Genomic DNA, 23,222 nt, shown 5'->3' on the forward strand with positions numbered 1-23,222 from the left:
CCATCTCGTGTGTCATGTGAGTGCAAAGTAAAATATTTAATCTGTCTCGCCACTAAGCAGCAAACTACAAATATATCTAATTCGGGCAACCGAAGCTCTTGTCGATCGGTTGAGTACTCAAGTAACCTTATTGTCCTTCTGCGACTTTCTGCTGCTCGACTTTATCTGCTCGCTCGGGCGGGGAGGAGATGTCAAAGATAGAGCGATTATCAGATACTTTTATATTTAGCACGCTTCTATCTGGATGGATGTTGGATATCAGAGGCAAACACAAACATGTTGTAAAGCAAAATACGCAAGCAAAGTTGTCCCAGACTCCGGCACTCGTTTATCAGCTGTGAGTTCAGGGAGCCTCAACCAGAAGCTGAAACGAAACCCTATTGAATCGAGCAAGAGTTAAGATCCCTAATATAATGATTTGTGCAAAAATGAGCAGGTACTTTCGCATTCGGTTTTAAACGAAGTGCTTGGATTCAGTATCAGTATATGTAGAACATCTTTCAGATACACCCTCAGGCAGTTCTGGTTCACTATCATCACTATCACTATCATCGTCGGACTGGCATATGAAGTAGCTCAGGCCTTCGCATTTGTTGTCGTACATAAGCCCGTCTAAAAGATCAACGCAGTGCTGATTGCCGCTAAAGTTATTGGGCTGGCCCACTCTCCACTTGAGGAAGTTGGGCCTCTTGCCGGACGCTGAGACCCTGAAGTCGCCCTCCTTCTCCAGATCGGTGATGTCCAGCCAGTAGTGTCGCTCCTTGTTGAGCTTGGCCCTGAGCGCAGCCAGCTCCTCCGCACTGCGAATGGTGGCCAGTTGGGTGCCCATTTGGCGGCAGGAGCTGCCAGCCGAGGTCCAGTTCCTACGCGTTTCGTCCTCTATGTAGAAGAACCTCGAGCCGATCAACTCGAACTTGGGCGGAACTATTTTCCTATCGAACTTGGAGAGTATCCGCAAGAGCGCCGCCTGCTGACTTTCCAGTCTGTCCAGCCTCGCCCCGATGTCCTTAGGGAAGACCTCCTGCAGGACCTTCTGCCTGATGTTCATCGCCGTCTGCAGAGCCTCGATCCTGGCCAGTCTCGCCCCCGTTGCGTTCGCTTGCAGAACACTCGACGCCCACTCGGCCTCGTGCCTGGCAATGTGATCCAGCATGGGGCTCAGAGCTGTGAGGCAGAACTCGCCACATTGTTTCGGCGCATCCTGCAGCAGGCACACTGACTGCGCTGCAGCTGAAGGCATGGGCGCATTCCAGGCAAAAAGCGCAAGTAGCAGCGATGTACTGAGCCTCTGCATATTCTGTATATTCTGTATATCCACAAACAATGAGCAGCGAATGATTTTACCTACGCGCTTAAGTACTGCCCTCAAAATGAGTACGAGGTGATCTACATAATTTGAATATGGATTTAAATGGCATGCATTTGGTTAATTCTGTGTTAATCAATTCAACCCAATAAGAGTGTGCACGAAAACAGTTCTTACTCTCTGCATACAGCGTTTGGCACATAATCATGATTACATGATATTACATCTATGTATTAATATCATTATCTTTATTAAACCATGTCCAACTGGCAAATGAAGAGATTGGCAAGCTCGGTGGTGGTTAGATTCGCCGCAAGGACATTCAACAGTTTCCCAACATCCTAATAGTGATTCGAGAGCTCCATCTGCTCGGCACGAGTATCCTCTATCATCTTCAACAGGCTGCTCTCCTGTTGCCTGGATTTGGCGCACTGATCATACAGATGCAAAGCTGTCATGCAGAAGGCGCCACATTGATTAGGCGCGTCGCTCAGGACGCAAGCGGAGTCGCTGGTGGAGCTGGACTCCGAGAAGGATACAGAAGGCCACGACGGGGCACAGGAAACTGGTTCGTAGCCCAAACATCTTGCGATGAACTCATTCGGCGAATGTTTGCCGAATTGCAGGCTTATTTATACATGAATTGGCAGCGGAAGGTTAATGAGATGTAGTACAGGCTGACTAGAGCAGTATGTGCATGAATAAAATAAATATAGGACATACAGATTTAATTAAATTAGATTTAAATAAAAAATAAAATTAAAAAATATAAAAATATATTTTATATTTCGACCAATGGAAGTATATCAATTAAAACTGTTTCATTTGTTGTTTTGTAAGTCTCGTACTCATGATTAAGGCGCCCCTTGCGGCCAAGCACTGTACTAGAAATAAAAGACTTTCCATCTACATGTAATTCTACATCATGAATTGTACATACGGCAGAATTTATTTACCGACATCTCACTATTGCTCTCACCGTATTTTTACACTCTCGCGTTCTGGTCTCTTTGGCATTTCAAATGCGACTGGGGATGCCAACTCGTTCTGGCACCATTTTCCCTCTGGTCACACTGAACGCAGAAATCTATCGATAAAGATATCGTTTTGCAGCCACCTCTAGTTTGTTTGGGGCATTTGAGGCTCCAAGCGGCAAAGCGCCTCCAAAATTTCGCAGCGTCGGACGTGTTTCGCTCCCCGTTCGCCCTGTCTGTGTGCGTACGCGTGCCTCCGTGTGTGTGTGTTTTGCCTGTGTTTTGCGTTCGCAGCGTGCGGCGTTTGCGAGAAAGAGGCAGATGAACGCGAGAAATACAAATAGTTAATAATTAAAGTCGAGTGGCGCGGCTACTCGCTATTGGGTATTATCTACACGCAGAAACCGAGATTAGATAAAAGGCACAAAAGCAAAAAGGGCAAAGCAAAAGAAAGCTGAAGAAGAAAGAAGAAGTTCAAAGCCAAAGTCCCTCTGCGTGCGTGTGTGTGTGTGTTTGTTTGCACGTGTGCGTGTGCTTGTGTGCGACGCTCGCGAAAATCGTCGGTGTGTGCGTGCGTGTGTGCCTGTTGTTTTTGTCAGTTGTTGTTAGTGCACCTGTCTGCAAATAAAAGCAAGAGACACGGCCATAACAACAAACAAAACAGAAGAGCCGACTGCAAGTGAGAGCAGCAAAACGCAAAGAACGGACGCCGGCGAAGAAAGAAAGCAGCAGGAGCCACTCAAAAAATCGAAAAAAATCCAGTTTCCAAGGAGTTTCCCCGCTCAGGTGAGTTTCGAACCGCCTGACACACTTTCCTCCGCCCAGCGAATGAGTCCTGCTTTCCGGGGGTGGACCACATTCCGCCGGATGCTGCGTATGTGTCGAAATTTCTGCGACCTAACCTAGACCAGAAAGACCGTTTTCGAAGGCGGACGGGCGGGCGGCGGTTTTGGATCCAGAACCACCCCCTTTTGGGGGTGCTTTTCGCTCTCAGCTGGGCTTGGTGGGTACACACTTTGAAGGCCGTCGCATCGAAGTCAACAAACAGTTGAGAGTTCAGGGGAGGTTTGTTAGAAGCTGCCCGATTTGGGATGCTGTTGGGATCCTAGTCATGGAGACTAGGAGACATGCTGTTGGGATCCAATGGAGAGAAACAATATTTAGTGGATGCCACTAGCTGCTTGCACATTTTGCTCTTAACATTCTTCAAAATCCAGCCAGACAAACAATTTCCATGGTTTTCATAGCCAAACAAGCCCTCAAAACGACTGAACTTGACCCAAACACATGCACTCGCCATTGGGATCCAGCCCCTTAACGCTCTGCTGATCCAGATAAATGCGGAGGGGCAGCCCAAGAGTTGCACAAGTCAACCCCACATCCCCAGTCCACCGAAGACACCTGTAATCTTCGGCGAAGAGCTCGCACGAAATAAATCAGCGCAGCTCGGACACGTTTTGTCTAGAAGCGAGAGAGACGGATGGATTTGGTGGGAGAGAGACGGCAACGGCGGCTCATTAATCACAATGACTAATTCGTGAAGACTTCGCTCATGTTACGTATCTTTTTCTACCGAACTCGTAGTGTTTTCATTTTGAGCCGCCAACAGTGGTCAGTTTAAGCTCATTAATGTTGCCCATGCGTTAAAAATAAGCTGCAGATACGAGGAGCGAAAGAGATGGCGAATAGGGAATTGTAAGATGATATGAAAGAATCCTAAAATTGTTCGCAATGCTAGTCTGCTAGTCTTGCGATAAGAAAGTTGTCGAAACTAGTGCATGAATCATCTGAATCTTTATTATATTCTTCTGAAAACAATACATGTCTTAAGAATTTGTCGAAAACACTCCATAGAACTCGACGTACGAACTTAACCTACTCCATTACCAATAAGACTGCTGTGCTGAATCTACACTCCCAGTAGAGAGTAGCGCATTGGAAAACCCGAAACTCGCGATCAAATGTCAAAGCCGCTCAGAATTAAGAAGAATTTGGAAAAGAGAGAGAGAGAGAGAGAGAAATAAGAATGGTGAGATCGGCGGTGACAGGTGGATTTTGATTCTATATGCTAGATCTCCGCTTCTTGCGCTGTCTTATTTTCGATTCTTCTCTGCGTTCGGGATCTTCTCTGTTTTCCCACTTTTCCCATTCTGTTTGTTTTCTACCTGTGTGTGATTTTTCTGGACTTTTTTCTTTGAGTTCTGGTTTATTTTTCCCTTTTACCCTGCCTTGCCTTGCTGACTAAGACGTTCGCCGGCTGCGTTTTTACCTGGCGACAGGTGCGCATTGAGTGTTTTTGTAGTCGTTGCTGGCCATCTTTTCTAGTTTTGGATTCAACTCGTTTCTCCCGCTTGAGCAATTTATCTGCAGACGGTTAAGGGGGATCCCCAACCCCTCGTCCTCGCAGTTGCGAAGGATTTCCTGCGTTCTTGTTCTTATTTCTCTCACTGTACTTGTGAGTGTGCCAAGGGGCTCACGTATCTCATAGATGCTATATGAAAATCTGAATATTCCAACTGCGTCGGCATTGTCAGGCTCTTCCCCCCTTGGCATTCCCCCTTCCACATCCAAATCATTGGCTCGGTGCCTCGTCTTCTTTTATTGCCTTTTGGCCAGTCTTCTGAGTTCTTTTTTATCTCAGCCGCTCTCTTATTGGCCGCATCTTTAAACTGGGCCCATTATATATTATGCCGTATATTCCAACTAATGGCCACGGCTCAATTGGAAGTCTGTGTCGGCCGCAATCAACTGGGAAATAAGGAAAAGGCCAGAGATGCCAGCAAAGGAAGCTGCAAAATGTTGGCTAGTGCATAATCAGGCAAGAATTGTTTGGTATTCTTTGATTGCACAGATTGGTTTTAATTTGTTTTTAATACAGCTAGTATAATGCACTTCCCTTGAACTTTCTAAACTATGTTTATCACAGCTATGTGCCGATTTTCGCCCAATTTTCATCACTTTTCATAAGCCAACTCTCCCAGTTGAGAAGCCCGAAACAGGTTTTGGCCAGGCCGAAAAGAATTCCCGTGTGCATTCCACAAAATGCAACTGTAAATTTGCCAAGGCAACACAACAAGGCAAACAAAAAGGAAGGCTCAAAATTATGGCAACCTGGGGGAATGTCTCGACCGAAGTGTGGCTCAGAGCTCACCTGTGTGTTCTGCCACCTTTCTGCGCCTTCTCCCTTCCGGCCAACATTTTTGGATAATTCGCCGTATGCGTTGCATATCCATTAGGCCGCCAGAAGTCAAGAGTCGCCGCCAACAAACAAGCAGCAGCAGCAGCAACAGCTAACAAAGGTGCAACATTTTTGCTGCTGCATTTTCCTAGCCTTCCGCCCCCTCCCTCCACTTGTTGCCTTGTTGTTCTGGTTGCAAGTTGCTGCTGCTGCTGTTCAGCTGTGTCTCTTCCACCTTTTTTCAGAACTCCGCCACATCCATATTCCATGCTCTTCCGAAGGGTATATTGCTCACACAAAAGTAGTCATCTTTCGACTTACTTGGCAGGGCATTCCAGGTGGGCTAGCTGCACAATTGCATCCTATTTATTTCTGTTTTGTGTCTGGTCTGCTGGTGCTCTTCAAGTTTATCTCAGCTCTGTGCACTTTTATTGATATCGGGTAAGTTGCCGGCGCTTCCTGAGGTGAAGAATCGGAGAAAATGCTGTCGATGAAGGGGGGCAAAAGGTTCGGAGCGGATGGGGCAGCCCGGGAGGGTTCTACTCGCACTTGAGTATGGCTGGAATGCAGTTTACTTTGGTGCGGGCCAAGTTAATGGCAAACCCGATTCGATAAGACATGGCTGCTGAGCACACAAGGCCCTCCTCCTTTGCACTCATCTCCGAGTACGAGTATTTATGCCCGGAAAACACTCCTCACCACTCCGATCCCGGCTTGATTTCCTTGAAGATTTCCTCAGGCTTTTCCTCTCTCCACGCATTCTTGCACGGCCATTGTTTGAGGTCGTTTCCAATGACTTGAATTGCATTGTATTGTGGCTTAATTAGAATGTGCTGCCGCCTTTAAAGCTGTTCATCTTTTATGTGGGAGTCTTGGGATGAGAACTAGTTTTGGGGGTGGAGCAGCAGCCCTTGGAATCTATGGCAACTAATTTATGCACTGGAAGTGGCAATTATGCGAAGTTTGCAGCAACATTTGCCAATTTATGGTGGGAATTGAAGACAGAATACTGTGCTGCTAGTAGCTTTTTCAAGATTACCTGTATGGTTATCGATATGACAAGTTAATGCCGCAGGAATGAGACAATTTGAGGCTGTGCGATGAGGAACTGCCAACTCATGATCGCGGATCACATTCCACTTTCCCCGCATCAGCCCGTAATCACATCAGTTTATTTACTCAACTAACGAACTATTACGAACAACTTAATCAAGCGAAATTGCGGGATTACAAGTTTTAGCCGTCAGTGATGATTTGGGCTTAGGCCTGCCATACATTGTTGCTCCTCCCTTGCAGTGCCCCATGGATGCCATAACCCATTAAGTGGGATTGGAACGCGGTCCGCAGTGCCGGCAATTGGCTTTGGCCATGGCTTGTGCCAAGTTTGAAGAGGAAGTATTATGCAGTGGCCCCTCAAACAACCGGCCAAAGTTGCTTGTATTTTCAGTCGCATTTTTTAAAGGCAATGTTGCTCCGTTTTTCTTCTTTTTTTGTGTCTGTGACAGACTGGCAATAAAAAAAGTCGGAAAAAGTTGTCTGTCCTCAAACTTGTCGAGCTGGTGGGGGAAAAATGTTTGAGGACCTGCAGGGAGGACTCTTTCGAATGTGTTTCTGAACTGCAACAGCTGCGTTTGCTCGACCTCATCTCTCGACAGATATTACTGCCTTTGGCCAACTGCCAGACCGAAACTAACGGGCAATAATTATAATTTATTGTTTCCAGCCCAGCAGCGAAATTGCTCGAAATTCGTCCGAAAGTTTGATCAAAACCTTTCATTAAAACCTTTGGCATATCTATGTATTCGTATTCTGCTTAAATTTGAATCATATCTCATAGAATACAGTAAAGGAAAGCAATTTTCGTATACGTATGGCTCATCAGCTAAATTAGAACGTAGTTTTTAGCCGCAATATCACCCGCAAGTGACAAGTTAAAAAGGAAAACAAATTGGCAAACAGATAAGCCAAAGACGTAACACATATGAGAAAAGGCGAAAGTGAGCGTCAAGTGGCTAAGTTAGAGCAAAAACAAAATAATAAATAAATAAAAAAATCACAGGAAAGCCAGCGCAAGGTTCTCAAGTGTTTTTCACCGCTTTGCGCTGTCAGGGGAAAAAAATAAATTATTAAATAAAAGATCAAAGCAAAAAAAGCTTTATAATAGTTAATGGAATATCAGCTAATGGAAAACTAAGCGGAATAAATATTAAATAGGGAGGTCAAATCGGTTCAATTAAACGGACTTTTTAAATAGCTCATCAAGATCAAGGTTTTATGCATCAATCACAGGCCAAATCAGCAGACAAAATCAATAACAAAGCGCTTGCCAAAACTTTGTTTCCTTGCCATTTCGTTGGCCTCTTTTTGTGGGAGTGTTTGCCATTTTATCTGCTAATGCTCTGTGTTTTGTGTGTTCGCCTTCTTAAAGAACGAAAATAGGCAACACAAAAAGCTGCAAACCGAAAGAAAAAAACCTCACACATGGCGAAAAATCAATACAAAAAAAGCAAACTAATTAGGCGGAAAGCTCGTGGAAAAATCGAAAGAGATGGGAGGGGAAATGAAATGAAAATGCTGCACTAGGCAAAATCGGCAGTAAACCAGCGAAGAGGCACAAAATAAGAGGGAAGTGTGTGTGAGTGTCTAATTGCAGAAAAAAATACATATAAAATAAGCTGGGGGGTAATGGCGAATAAATAAAAATCCGCGAGGGTCAGCAAATATGATTGAATGTTGAAAATCTGTTGGCCATGGTCAACACAATTGACTCCATGAGTGCGTGAATGTGAATGTGAATGTGGGTGTGAGTATCTGTGTGAATGAGCGCGTGTTTATTGTCATTAGGCGCAAAAAGTCGGTTGGGTCAGACGCGGAAAGATAAGATACAAGCGGATCGACAACGTTGCAACTATCCGATACACAGAAATGCTCAAGTTGAAATTGCAAGATACTGAGAGAAAAAGGGAGAGAGGGCATGAAATTTGAATTATGGTAAAGCTATAACCCTCTTTCATAATATTTTGAATACAAATATTTATACTTGTAAATATAATATAGCCCTTTTGTTGCCACTTTTGTTACCATGAATCAAGTGAATCCAATTGGTCAGAGGAGGTGTGGGTTTTATGGGGTTATGATGTCAGAACATGGACTACCAATTGTACCAGCTGCTCGAATTTATTGAATGGCATTTCTCCTCTTCATTGTCAGTATCTTTTATTTTATTCTTTTTGTTTGTTCTTGCCAAATGAATTGGAACAAGCGGAGTACCCCACCCTTTGCGACTTGGCTTCCGTCTCTTTTGAATGACTATTGTCCAGTAATTCAACTTGACCCCGGGCCACAATATTTTCCTATTGTCGCTGGGATAGCCTTCCATGCGATGGTTGTTGTCTTGTTACGCCAATTTAAATTTAAACTACTAAAGAAAAACAGCTCAATGAAAAATGAGAAAAGCGGAAATAAAACAAAAGCGCTAACTCGTTTTTCGGGGTTTATTGAACTTTGTGCTCTCAGTCATTAAATAGAGTGTGAAAGGTTAGAGAAAAAATGTTGCCAAAAGTAGTAAGAGCATTTCAAAAGCTGGACCAGATTAAAGTTCTAGTATCTTTCGGCTCAAGCAACGCAGATCAAAATCCAACTAATTTTCCCAAATGTTTGCCCTTCAAAAGGCATTTTCCCTGTTGTTTACCTTCCATTTTCTTAAGAGCTGAATAGCATAAAAAACAACAACAAGAAAGTCTGGTCTATATTTAAATGTGATAGATTATCCAATTGCTCAGCGAGCCACTTGAAACTTCCACACTTCACCTAAATCTAATTACTTTTCAATTCAAACCGAACTGCCGGTAAATTTGTTTAATTATTTTGGGTCGCTGCTCCTCAGACATTTAATTAACAGCTATATAGATAAGGTCGGATGGAAATGGAAAATGGAAAATGGGCAATGGGATGGCAGCTCGCGTGCTTCTGCAACCTTCGAATTTTATTGGCCCGAAAGTAATCGCACTTTGCTCCGGCTAATTGGCAGCACACCTTTGGCCCACGAAAGCCAGACCGCAATTAGAGTCGATTACCGCTCAACTAAATAGTTTTTCCCTCACCTGCTCCACTCCCCGGCGTTTCGTTTCGGTTTTCTAATCGCAACGAAAGTCGCCTTAGTCGCTTATCAATTATAGTTTGAGTTACATTTTCTGGCTCTGAAAAGAAAGTTGCGATTGAACGTGGTCAGCTGGATCAGTTTGGGCCAAATTAAAGAAAGAGGAATTCATCTATGCCACTATTTCAAAGCTGAATCCTAAACATATAAACATATTACATTGTCATATATGCACTGATATATTCAACCCATTAGTTGCGCCTCGTTAGGCGCGTTCAACGCCTTTGACTTTTACTTGTCAACAACATTTACTTTAGTTTTTGCCGCTTTTTGTCGCATTGTTATTTTCACATATTAATGAAGCGCACGTTTCGCCGATTTTTCTCGGCTGGCAGGTGTATTGTTGTAATATTTAAAGTATGATTAGCGGTTCGGTTCAGCTCAAAGAAGCTGGGTTCGGAAAAATCGAATTTTTGAAATTTAAAAGCTGGAATCGTTTGCCCATTTTTTGCCCATGTTTGCCCACCAATTAGTTTTTTTTGCCCACGTCCAGTTTTTGAGATATGAATTTTCGAACAAGTTCGAAAATTTTCGAAGATCAAAAATTTCACTTTTTTCAAAATTTTTTTTTTTTAATCGCATTAACTTCGTTTGCCCACGTTTGCCCACCCTTTAGAATTTTGAAATTTTCGAAAATTTTCAGAGATCAAAAATTTCACTTTTTTCAATTTTTTTTTTTAAATCGCAATAACATCGTTTGCCCACGTTTGCCCACCCTTTACAATTTTGAAAAAATTTATACTTTAGAAAATATAAGACATTCAAGTTTACCTAGGTGTCTTTGCCCATCCTTTGAAATTAATTTTTTTCGTTTGCCCACCCTTTAATATTACATTTTAACGTTTGCCCACCCTTCAAAATTATTTTTGTTCGTTTGCCCACTCTTAAAAATAAAAAATTTCGATTGCCCACCTCTTAAAACTAAATAATTTCGTTTGCCCATCCTTTAAAATTAGTTTATTTCGTTTGCCCACCCTTTAAAATTAGTTTTTTTCGTTTGCCCACCCTTCGAAATTAGTTTTTTTCGTTTGCCCACTCTTAAAAATAAAAAATTTCGATTGCCCACCTCTTAAAACTAAATAATTTCGTTTGCCCATCCTTTAAAATTAATTTTTTTCGTTTGCCCACCCTTCGAAATTAGTTTTTTTCGTTTGCCCACCCTTCGAAATTAGTTTTTTTCGTTTGCCCACTCTTAAAAATAAAAAATTTCGATTGCCCACCTCTTAAAACTAAATAATTTCGTTTGCCCATCCTTTAAAATTAATTTTTTTCGTTTGCCCACCCTTTGAAATTAGTTTTTTTCGTTTGCCCACTCTTAAAAATAAAAATTTCGATTGCCCACCTCTTAAAACTAAATAATTTCGTTTGCCCATCCTTTAAAATTAGTTTATTTCGTTTGCCCACCCTTTAAAATTAGTTTTTTTCGTTTGCCCACCCTTTGAAATTAGTTTTTTTCGTTTGCCCACTCTTAAAAATAAAAATTTCGATTGCCCACCTCTTAAAACTAAATAATTTCGTTTGCCCATCCTTTAAAATTAATTTTTTTCGTTTGCCCACCCTTCGAAATTAGTTTTTTTCGTTTGCCCACCCTTCGAAATTAGTTTTTTTCGTTTGCCCACTCTTAAAAATAAAAAATTTCGATTGCCCACCTCTTAAAACTAAATAATTTCGTTTGCCCATCCTTTAAAATTAGTTTATTTCGTTTGCCCACCCTTTAAAATTAGTTTTTTTTCGTTTGCCCACCCTTTAAAATTTTTTTATAATGTTTGCCCATCGTTTAAACTTAGTTTTTTCGTTAGCCCACCTCTTTAAAATAAATATTTTCAGTTAAAAACGTTTTCCCACGCCTTAAAAATGTTTTTTTTTTTCGATTTTCTACTTATAAAACCATATTTGTACATATGTATGTAATAACTGTAAGTTGTGCCGCCAATTCACATATGTATCTTAGGATCGGCGGACAGAATCACTAATATTATATGATTATGATGAACACACACATATATATATATATATATATATGGTACAAAAAACTATATATATACATATGTATGTTCATCAACACTTGCATGAAATTTATCAATGATTAAGAAAAATTTATAAATTGTAGGCGAATGATTAACATTATATAAATATTAAAGAAAAAACTGTGTAACGGGTTGCGATCTCCTTATGTACGTTCATCATAATCATATAATATTAGTGATTCTGTCCGCCGATCCTAAGATACATATGTGAATTGGCGGCACAACTTACAGTTATTACATACATATGTACAAATATGGTTTTATAAGTAGAAAATCGAAAAAAAAAACATTTTTAAGGCGTGGGAAAACGTTTTTAACTGAAAATATTTATTTTAAAGAGGTGGGCTAACGAAAAAACTAAGTTTAAACGATGGGCAAACATTATAAAAAAATTTTAAAGGGTGGGCAAACGAAAAAAACTAATTTCGAAGGGTGGGCAAACGAAAAAAATTAATTTCGAAGGGTGGGCAAACGAAAAAAATTAATTTTAAAGGATGGGCAAACGAAATTATTTAGTTTTAAGAGGTGGGCAATCGAAATTTTTTATTTTTAAGAGTGGGCAAACGAAAAAAAATAATTTTGAAGGGTGGGCAAACGTTAAAATGTAATATTAAAGGGTGGGCAAACGAAAAAAATTAATTTCAAAGGATGGGCAAAGACACCTAGGTAAACTTGAATGTCTTATATTTTCTAAAGTATAAATTTTTTCAAAATTGTAAAGGGTGGGCAAACGTGGGCAAACGATGTTATTGCGATTTAAAAAAAAAAAATTGAAAAAAGTGAAATTTTTGATCTCTGAAAATTTTCGAAAATTTCAAAATTCTAAAGGGTGGGCAAACGTGGGCAAACGAAGTTATTGCGATTAAAAAAAAAAAATTTTGAAAAAAGTGAAATTTTTGATCTTCGAAAATTTTCGAACTTGTTCGAAAATTCATATCTCAAAAACTGGACGTGGGCAAAAAAAACTAATTGGTGGGCAAACATGGGCAAAAAATGGGCAAACGATTCCAGCTTTTAAATTTCAAAAATTCGATTTTTCCGAACCCAGCTTCATTGAGCTGTTCGGTTCGTCATTGTCATCGGCGAAATGACCGTTGCCGGTTATTTATGCGTCTCGGCTTTTGTGGGCAAAAGTGAACGAGCGACCCTCGAAAGCATTTCAAACGAAAAGCACATGACTGCGATCTCTGTCGTATTCCATTGATGGGATTTGAAGTGAGCGAACGTGACGAACTTTCGGTTCAATCGATTTGCTCTGGCCTCATGGATGTATCTTGATCTTCTTGGGGTCGATTGCACTTTCTATCCACCTTTCTTACGAGCCCAGCGAAAGTTTTCTAAAACTGGGCGTGGCAGATTAGATTAGATGGTTTGTGAAAAGATTTGCTCTGCTCTTAAACATATGCATATATATATCATTTGTTTATTTCCTTTTGCATTCTTTTCAAAAATTACATCACAACATATTACGCATGGCTAAAATTCGCCAGCATATGGAAACACTCATTCAATCACTCTTGAACATTCCTTTCAATATTACTATGTTGTTCAATCAGGCTAAAAGTTTTGTCTGCGTTGCGTGTCGAAGTGGCATTAATGCCATATCGAACAATTCATTTGCCAAATACAAATTCATTATTTATACGCATCAAATATTTTGACCGAACGTGTATGAGTTTTCCCCAACTCTTCCTTTGGCTTTGACATTCGCTGGTTTTTTTTTTACCCACCTATAGACATATTTATGTGTTAATAACTACAAAAGTCTAAACATTTCCGTTTTGGCAAGGTGAGTGCTGAGGATAAAATCACTTTATTTGGTTTGTTCAGGGAAGATTTCATTGTTATTATAGATCTGCCTTATATATCTATATATTTATAGCTATCATCTTTCTTATATAATCACTTCCAAGCTTTTCACACGTGCCAACTTCACTTTCGATTGGCAATCAACACTGTGGCACTGATTATGCAAGCAGACAGTGCGCGTCATAAATAATCCAACTGCTGTCCGATGTAATAAATTAGGCCTGCTCCTCTGAGCCGTTTGGGCAATGCAATTAGGGCCTTATCTTCACACAACCAGATGTTTGTCGGTTTAAAAGGGGTATAAAGTATAAAGTATAACTATAACTAAACTGAGCCGGCAGTTTGGAAATTTCACACATGGCGACTAAAGAGTTTTCTCAGTTGGCAGTGGCAAATTACAGTTGCAAACAATGCGACGATGCCTTGCCACATGGCCAAATGCAGTTGCAATTGTCAGAGGCATTAATAATGCATGTGCACACAGCTACACGGCTAGAAAAAATGGCGAATTGATAAAGCCGTTGACGGGTTGCACACTTTTATTGGCCCGCTAAATGGCCGCAAAACGATTTTCGCTTGCTTATGCTTATGAATTTTTCTACAACTCTATGATCCCAAGCGGACTTTCTAGCCATAAAACCTCAGCCAACGTAAATTGCCTTAGAAAGTCAAAGTCGCTGTTGACTTTGCTGCGGAGTGGGGAGTGGTGGGGATTTGGAACCCAATGGAACGAGTCGTCGTATCTGAATGGCATTTTCCATGCATTTTGGCATTGCCGAGGTCAGTGTCGAAGTTTGAAAGTCACTGCGAGTGCCGCTTCCTTGTTAGAAGTCTGGGAAACCGACGATGTTTGTCTAGCTATATGATTAAGCATGGGAAATTGAAAAGTCAGGTGGTTTAGATAGAGAAAGCAGGAGGGGCTGGCTTCGCGGTTTTCTAGTCCAGCGGAGAGCGAGAACGATTTCGAAAGTAAGAATGTAGTTTGGTATAGAACAGTACTTTCATAAATATGAAAATGGTAAATATTTAAACAAGATAGTCTATTTTAGTTCACTGTTGTTCAATATGTGGAACAAAAACACAGAATAATCATTTGGGCTATGCAAATATCAATACTTAGCATGGGATTGAACAAATCAGTTTACAATTTCAATCATCTCCAGCCACAGCTCATAAATTTCCATGTAATATTGCGGACTATATTTCCGCTTTTACCAATTAACTCAAATCGCCTTTTCACATGGCCCAAAGCAATTGGTAAACAAATGCAATGAAACGAAAATTAAATAAGAGCCGATTTCGATTTCATAATCCTAAATTCGCTGGCAGTTGTTGATGGTGCGAATGGCCAGCAAAAGTGGGTTAATTCGCACGGGCAGAAAGAGACGAACGACGAGGCGGGCGAGAGAGATGGCAACAGATGTGAATAGCTCCCCAGTGGATTTTTATTGAAGGGGAGTACATAGGTTCGCTCCATATTCCCTATTGCCACAGCTCTGTGCCAATACTTAATCGCTTTAATGATGTCTATTGTATGACTTTATGTATTTGTTATTAATTTTCAACTTGTCTTCCATCTTATCGTTGCAGGTAGTAAACAAAGTCTTCTATCAACTTCAAGTCAAAAAGTCAAGGCGAGCCAATGGCCCACAAAGTACCCGCTCACAAAAACGAATCTCATATCAGGCAACGCCCACCGTTTAGCTGCCTGTTTAATTATAGTCAAAATAGCCGAAAAGAACTAATGCAGTTGTGGGGTTTTTGGGGCGTTTTGCTAGAAGTTGGAGATTAAATAGAAATGGGAGCATATATTAGTCTGTATATAAATTCTGCTATTATCATACTATTTGTCAGTAAGGGTATTCATTCAACTGCACCACATGGAGTTATTTGGTATGAACGATTCGCGGTACAACCCCCGCAGAGTGGACTGCTCCACTTTGGGCGACTACTTCTGGTTCCAGGTGGCTACACCACCGTCCCAACCATCCAAATTAGCCATGATATGCTATGCGCTGGTTTTTAGGTGTGTGGAGTCTCTTTTTTTTCAGTTTCGTGTGGGCGCGCCTTCTTCGATGGGGGAGGAATGTAAGAGCTGCACTTAGAAAAATTACCCAGTGGTCTGGGCCTCCCCCAGGTGTCCCCACATCGAAACCCACGACAAGGAGCAGCACTAAAGACCGAAAAAAAATAACATAAAATAATAAACATAAGCCCAACTGTCTTGGGCTGAACATGCAACTCCATAAATACCCGAGGAACGCACATAAAACACGTCGCTTAGTCCGTTTGGATGGGTATTTAGACCAGTCTGTGTTGTTGGCCAGACTTGGGCTCCACCAGCCCCCAAAGTGCGCCCACCCCCCTTTGGCACACCCATGCCAGCTTGTTGGCCACTGGCTTCCGTCTGGGGAGCCTCGTGCGCTCAACTGGCCTGGGTATGCGACTGACTTGACTGATACAGTCAAGCTTGGATATATGTAACCCTTTCGAGTAACATTAGAATATTTGAATGCAATAGACAAGAGTAACAAATACCAAACTTCTAAACTCCCAAAGATACTCGAAAGTAGCGTCGTCTTTAGGCACGCCGCACTGTAGCTGTTACTTTTATTGCTGTTTGTAGGCATTGTTATTGCTGGTGTTACTATTGCTGCCGTAGTTGTCCCCACTGCTTTTTGTTGCTTTCCATGTCTGACTGCAGTCGGAAATGGCATTTGACTGTTTGACTGCGTTTTATGCTCGCTCGCGACGCGACTCAAATTATTCCACATTGGTTGCAATTCATTTGTGACTTTGGAACGTGGCTTTTTTGTTTACCTACTCCGTCGATTGAACGATCCCCCCAAGTGACGGAAAAACTGGTCCGGCCTCGAGTTTCAATTCTTGCCGGCTTCGATTGTTTATTACCTGGCCCAGACAGCCCGGTAGTTTGGCTAAGGTTTTTGTTTGTTCCCCAAGTTGTCTCAGCTCGGCTTGATTTATAGTAAACGGTTTTTGGGGGCAACAATGCTAACAATGCTGTTCGGGAATTTCATAATTGAAGTGCCCTAATTGCAAAAGCATGTTTATAAACATTTCTGATAACGCAATTCGCTTGTTTGGCTTTTTTATTAGCATTGTTCGGATTTGTTTAATTGGTAATCTTTTAATATGCCCCTGAAATATTTGCCACACTTACTTACCTAGCTAACAACATTTTTAGAATGCCTGACTGACCAAAGCTGACTTGTCAAACTGTCCAGACAATTTCTCGAGGGAACTTGCACATCATTCTGAAGCCAACGGAATACAACATATTGGTTTATATGTTCAAACTTTGAACCCTCCTTGCAATAGTTCTGTGACATGTGAATTTGGCGAATAATATGGCGACTTTGTCTGCCGAACAAATGTTGCAGTCGGGCAAAGTATGAGTAAAAAGTTAAAAACGAAAAAAGATATATATGTGTAGATACATGTGGACGAGAAATACTTTTGCCAACATCTGTTCCGATGAACTAAAGCTGGAGCGTGAGAAGCAGCACACGTAGCTGGAAAAAATTTGATATACTTAGCGGAACGAGGGGCGATTGCTGGGTTTCTTACCTGTGATTTCTGCGCTCTTGAGGTGCTTCCCCCATTTTCCCCATCGCCATTTCAGTGAGTTCTGTTTGGTTTGACTAATGCCAACTCAATTCAGCCCCAGCCACTGTCAGCTGTAGTTAGTTGTCGCTCCCCCCTCCCTCACATTTTCCCCAACGCTTTTCCCGCTGCGGTAGGAAAATGTCTGGCAATGCTGACAACGCCCCCGCAGTTTGAATTTCCCTCGCTTTCAAGCCAAAGTTTTCCAGACTGGCGAAGGCAGGCTACACTGCAATTAACAGTTCGCATTCTTAAAATTTGTTTGAAGACCACCACTTAAGACCACTTTAAAATATATTTAATTCTTAACACTTTAAATATGCATTTGTTATTTTTACCATACTTCTAGTTAAAGGTACGACTTTCCTCTGTGTGCACCCTGGAAAAGCTTCCGTCTTTGTTGTCTGCATATTTTTGGTTGGCCAAATCGTCAGTTTGTCTGCTTCCTGCCAATCTTGCAAAAGTAAACAATGTAAGAAACGATGGTGGAAAAATTACTGAGATGATGGAAAGTGGGATTGGTTGGGTTGTTTACTCCTTATGCGTGGTAGTTTCGCCTTGTTTGCTGTGGTCTTAATTTATACAGGACTACTTTGTTAACTCTTGTTTCACACACCCATAAACTTATTATTTTAGTACATCGATTCTGGAGTTGGTTTTATAGGGAGTTTGCTACCGTTTCCTTTGGCGTAACTTGTAGTAGGTTGATTGTGAGCATTGTGTAATGCAAATAGCTTGCAAGCATCATGAAGAAATGCATTTAGCCGCAAGCACCATTGAATTTTAATGATAACTCACTCTCTTGTTGACCCGTTTCACCTCATCGCCCGGCAGAACAAAGGAAATCCTTTATGGCTCCTCCGAATTCCCTTTGGCCAAGAGGTGTTTTTTATGCCACACACAAAGCGCCAAGGAAATGCAGTTGGGCACCTCGCTTTTTTTGTGTCTCCCCTGGGTTCTTCAAGGTGTTTGCCCTTGCCCCTTGAGTTCCGTTGAGGTGTGTGGATTGCTTCCTTTATGGCTGCTTCCACAAAGGAGGTGGGAACGAGACGGGCGGAGAGCGATGGAAAGAGACGGCGAAACGAGACTTTCCAGCCAGCTTAATGACTCACTCGAGCAATTTTTTAGTGTCATTATTCCGTTTCCTGGACTCGAAGTTCGCTGCTTTCTTTGCCTTTCTCTGCTCATCGAATTGTCAAAAAATAATAAAATAATTCTGTGAGCTAGTCCGCTATTCTTCACGCTCTTTTCAGCGGTTTTCACTCCCATATGCCAATTGGTATGTCATAAAGTCGAAACTTCTGTGTTCTGTGTAACCCGTTTCCCCATTTTTCGGTTTCGTTTGCAAATTATAGTCAACAGGGCCGAAAAACTGGGTTAACTTCGGCATAACTTTCCAGCGACAATTGCACAATTGCTGGGCCAAAATCATGTTAAACTCGCTGTGACATTTAATTAGTGTTTTGGGGGAAAGCTTGCCCAATTTTTGACCCAAAATGCGTGAATATCCCCCAAGACAATGACCTTCAGCATGTTAAATGACTTCATGGTTCAGAAATCACTTAAACTTGAACGGTTTTGTAAGTCAAACAAAAGTTCAGTGGCCAAACGTTTAATTGATATTTATGTATGCTTTTAAGTGGTTTTTTTTTCGTTTTCGTCGGCTTCACGGGCCCACACAGAAAGACACATCCATCAAGTTGAGGTGATTACGAGACAAGGCCTGAAGAATCTTGATCTCGACTTATTTCCCATTTCTGTTCCCCAAGCTGAAAGTCGAGGTAAGTTGAGTCATTTCGCGGTTGGTTTGACAATGCTAATGAAGTGGCCCATTCAGCGTTTTGCTGCACTAGCAATTGTTACGCCTGGAAATCACTTTTTTCCTAGACACAGACGACTTAATGAGCTGATACGACGAGCACAGCGACAAACACGCCCCCTGTGGGCGCGAACCGGCACCCTCGGTTCTGTCGATAAGAGTTCCCCATCAGTGGGTGTTGATATTCCTAATTACGTGCCAGTTGTTGACGGATTTGCATAACTACATAGATAACTAACTAAATGTAGTTGTAAGCCCTCTGAAATACACGGTATCAAAGAGAATATATCCTATCCTAACTATTCAAAAGTTACCAAGGCTTCGAACCCATACTATTTTAACTGATTAACAACTTAACCGCTTGTGGTATTAAGTACTCTTTATTGGTGGGAAAACTTTTCATTGTAAGCTTAACTACTATGCCTTTACTGCGATTTCCTCTGGGCAAACTCTGGTTAGATATCGCGCTGTCCAATCTGCCCCGCAAATACCCCCTAACCAAGTTTGTCAAGTGTCAAGAAATGGCCAGCCATCTGAGATCTGCCAACGGCCGACAGGCAACAACTAACAGCGAACAGCTGAGAGCCAAGTGGCAAACATGGCCAACAAGAGCGAACGGTTTCCGCTCGGCTGCAGCTCCGCTGGTGGGTTGCTGGACTGATGGGTGGCACTTCCTCCTCCCGGGCGCCCAAAAACCCCCGGCATTTTCTAATTTTATTACGCGACCGCATAACCTAACCCTCTCCCATGTAGTGTGTATAATTTTATATAAGCGGAGTGCAGGCAACCGGTTTCTGTTTGTTTCCACACGAAGGTTACTTGATATGATATGAGACTGTCAGCTGGGATCTGAATCTGAATCTGAATCTGGGGATTCTGGGCCTGCCATTGACGTGTGCAACCTGCCAGCAAAACCAGAAGTCTGCTCTTTTCTGGGCATATTAATTACACTTTGCTCATTTGAATTCTAAGTCGGCTTTGAATGAAAGCTGCAGCATGCTGATGAGCTCTGTTGATTTTCCATTTCCCCGTTGAATGTTGTCAAGTGTTCGAGTGGACAGCTTATTGTTGAAAGCTTCCAGGTGGAAGTGAATTGGATACAACTCACAATCTGTTAGGAATTCAAACATCTGAAACGGGCCATAAATGTTAATTCTTATTTAAAGAATATTTTAATCTTTAGTAGCTAAGACTAACACGCACTTTGTGTAATCGCTTAGATGTTCCAAAGCGCAGTTGAAGTTAAGCTATAATTTGATCATGTCTCTTGTACAAATGCAGTGCGAGTATCTAATGGATTTCCCAACTACTTGATGATTATGAGTATGAACAGGCAATTTAACAATAAATCATTATAAATCAATGAATTATGGTCGCCATTTGATGAGCCCACGTTGCGTACAACCGATTGAAAATAATGATAATGATCTATAATCTGCCGTAACATTGGGGTCAAGATCATGGCGAAGATCGCTGTTCTTTGAGAGACCATAAGTGTCAATTTGAACACTTTAGCAACATGATCTCATCGGGTGGTAAGATTCCTGCCTCGCCGAAAGGTTCTTCAATCTGTCAACAGACTTGTTCAACATCTATGCCGTAATCGAACCATCAAATATATTTATATGAATATGTGTTTATTGCCACCGTTTGATAACTGTTGATGGCTAAAACAGGAGAAAGGCCAAGAACACCTTTCTCAAGAGACAGGTAAACAATGGAAGAAGCCCGAGGCGCCAGCGAAATAAACAAGAGATTTCGAAACTCCATGACACATCTTCACGTTTTACCGTTCGATTCTTCAGTGGCGTTTCTCCTCGACTCGACTTTTCATATCGGCTCACATTCGTTTTATTTCTGCACGCTGATAACTAATGGCTATATATATATAGTAATATGTATAATTAGCGCTGTGATAGCTGAAAATCGGACGACGATGGTAGTGACGCCATTTTTCGCGGAACGATAGTGGTTGTACTTTTATTGCTTTTCCTCTGCTCGGCTTTGTTTAAACTTTATAAGCCAGTTGGTGGCGGCTTCCCATTGTTAGTTGGGTGTGCGAAGATTTACTCCTTTCTTTCTGGGTTTCTGTATCTTTTCATAATTTAGCTCGCTTTTCATTATGTTCTTTTTAGTGCCTTGTCTCGAGTGTGTGCGCAGAAATGTTGCGTCAATTGCGGAGATTTTCTTCGTTATGCGAAAGACGAGGGCTTTCTTTAGTTGGCGGGGCATTGAACCCAGTTTCAGGTTTTCGTACGCTAATGTTTTTCGAGTATTTAGTGTAGTGGTCTTAATAGGCCCTATGGATTTCCATATGCGATTGCTGCAGCCAATTTAACGCCCATTTAACTCGAGCTCGCTTTTCTATTTGCTTTGGGCTTTGCACTTGCACTTTTCCCGGAGATTCACAGGTCCGTGCCAAATTGGAAAACCATTTTCCCCGCGATTCGGACTTGGAAATTCATTTTCGTTGTTTTTATCCCCCGTTGACTTCCGTGTACATTTTTGCGTTGCGTTTGTTTCTGCAGCCTCATTGTCTCGCTTGGAATTATTTCTCCACTTATCCACCTTCTTATGGGGTTTTCATCTCGCCTTTTTCACATGTGTATTTAAATTTTGCCATATTTTTCACTTAAAGTTATCGCTAGTTTTTTCCCTAGACAACAGCTCGTGGTAAAAGGGGCATAAATTATGTAGTGCACTGTAAAACACAGTTTAGAAACTTAAATTTTCTTGAACATTTTATTGGGTATTGGGTTTTGAAGTGAAGGTATTTAAAACACGTTTACTATTTATTTTTAAGAAAAGCCTTTGAAGTTTGGCTAGTCATTTTACAATTGCAATTATGTCTGCAAGTGCATTTTAAAACATTTTCCATGTGGCAAGCACATCATGCAAATTTCTTAGATATTGCATGTGCTGGGCCTCGAATGATTTTTTTTTTTTGGATCCAAGACGTGTTGCCTTCACACCCTTTGGGCCCCGGCCCCGCCCCCTAATGCGCTACGCCCCTGGGGATGCTGTTTGCCAATCATTGGAAATGGAATTGCAATCATCTTGCGCAACAACAACAACAACAACGGCTGCGGCAACATCATCTGCAGCGGCAACAGCTCCATTTGGTTGCAATTCATTTTGCATTCCTCTTGGAAAAATGTTTACCACATACGGTGGATGTGCCACGCCCCTCCGCCGCCTTTCATGGCAACTTAAGTGTAACATTTTATTAACACTCGAGGCGTCGAGGAAAATAAAACGCGCTGCATGCAGTATGCACTTTCTGGCCGATTTTCCAGCTTCAGTTTTGAGCTCAGCATCAGCTGGAAATTCATAGCCATCGACTTGGATTTCAGTTTGAAGTGCCGCCTCTTTCAAGGCGCCTCTTTGATTGCTCTTTCGCCACCGGGTTCCTCCCAAAAACACCACGAGATTACTCCCCCTCGTAAACTATTTGCACGGGGGCGTTTTCGGCTGTGGCTGCAGAATTTGTATTTTAATTACACTGTGCAGACGAGTTAATGGGAGAAAATTTGTAATTTGAGTACGCAAAAAATATATTTAAAATAATGAGTATAGTCTGTACATTAAATTTTCTTTTCAAATGGAAAGCACTGCATTTTTTACACTCCTTGAAGTTTTGTCAGTAAAAAGTTTGCAGTACCCCCATTTGGGGTAATGAATTATATTTATAACAGCAAATACAATAAATAAATAATGTAAACTGTTAAATAGGATTATTTGTTTAAGACAACAGCTTGCTCAAATTGGCAGTACAGTATTGTACAATTGTAGGGTACGATCTGTAGCAAGTCTTCGCTGATTTTATATTGTTTCAATGCGAAGAAAATAATTATAGAGCTTTTTGAAGCGTTGAGATGCAACTCTGGCTGTCCTGCTGCTTACTTATATAATTTTAGCAAATAAGGAAAATAGTGATTAAAACTTTCCACTTCACTAAATTTAGCTTGAGGTTCATCGAATGCCTATATCGAGTCATCAAAACGCGGCGAAATAAATTAAAACTTGCAAGCTGTTGACACAGAAATTCATTGAACTCGATTCGCACTCGCCAAGAGTCAAAGGCCTCGAAATGAATTTAATCAAAGTTTGCAATATTTTTCACGATGCTTGGCTTTCGTTTTTCTTTGGGGCCTCCTCTCATATGCTAAATGATCCATAAAATGTTGGGGTAAATTGCGAACTCAGCTCGAAATGTGGGCAAACTCAATTTCGTAGGCGAGGAACCGAAAACAAATATTGGTCGGCCTTGGGTTTTATTGAATCCATTGTCGTAAACGGATTTAACGATTTAATTCCAGGAATTGG

At 41.5% G+C, this 23,222-nt stretch overlaps 2 protein-coding genes across 3 annotated transcripts in view; one reads left to right on the plus strand and one right to left on the minus strand.

Moving 5' to 3' along the window:
- Positions 1-17: 17 nt before the first annotated feature.
- LOC117143744 (accessory gland protein Acp29AB) lies at positions 18-1,330 on the minus strand. Its single transcript, XM_033308559.1, has one exon. It carries the CDS (start codon positions 1,292-1,294, stop codon positions 455-457), a length of 840 nt encoding a protein of 279 aa, XP_033164450.1. The 5' UTR covers positions 1,295-1,330; the 3' UTR covers positions 18-454.
- Positions 1,331-2,446: 1,116 nt separating this feature from the next.
- LOC117135199 (mitogen-activated protein kinase-binding protein 1) overlaps positions 2,447-23,222 on the plus strand; it is a 58,185-nt gene continuing 37,409 nt past the window's right edge. The window contains exon 1 of one of the 2 annotated variants that reach the window (XM_033295276.1): positions 2,447-3,066. The gene's annotated coding sequence lies outside the window, so the exon portion shown is untranslated. The remainder of the gene's footprint in view (positions 3,067-23,222) is intronic. The other variant, XM_033295279.1, reaches the window with a different exon arrangement.

Source organism: Drosophila mauritiana, chromosome 2L (assembly GCF_004382145.1).
Source record: "Drosophila mauritiana strain mau12 chromosome 2L, ASM438214v1, whole genome shotgun sequence".
In the NCBI taxonomy this organism is placed as follows: domain Eukaryota; kingdom Metazoa; phylum Arthropoda; class Insecta; order Diptera; family Drosophilidae; genus Drosophila; species Drosophila mauritiana.

Excerpts from the sequence above, each read along its gene's own strand:
- LOC117143744 (XM_033308559.1), bottom strand. The coding sequence starts at position 1,294 with ATGCAGAGGCTCAGTACATCGCTGCTACTTGCGCTTTTTGCCTGGAAT.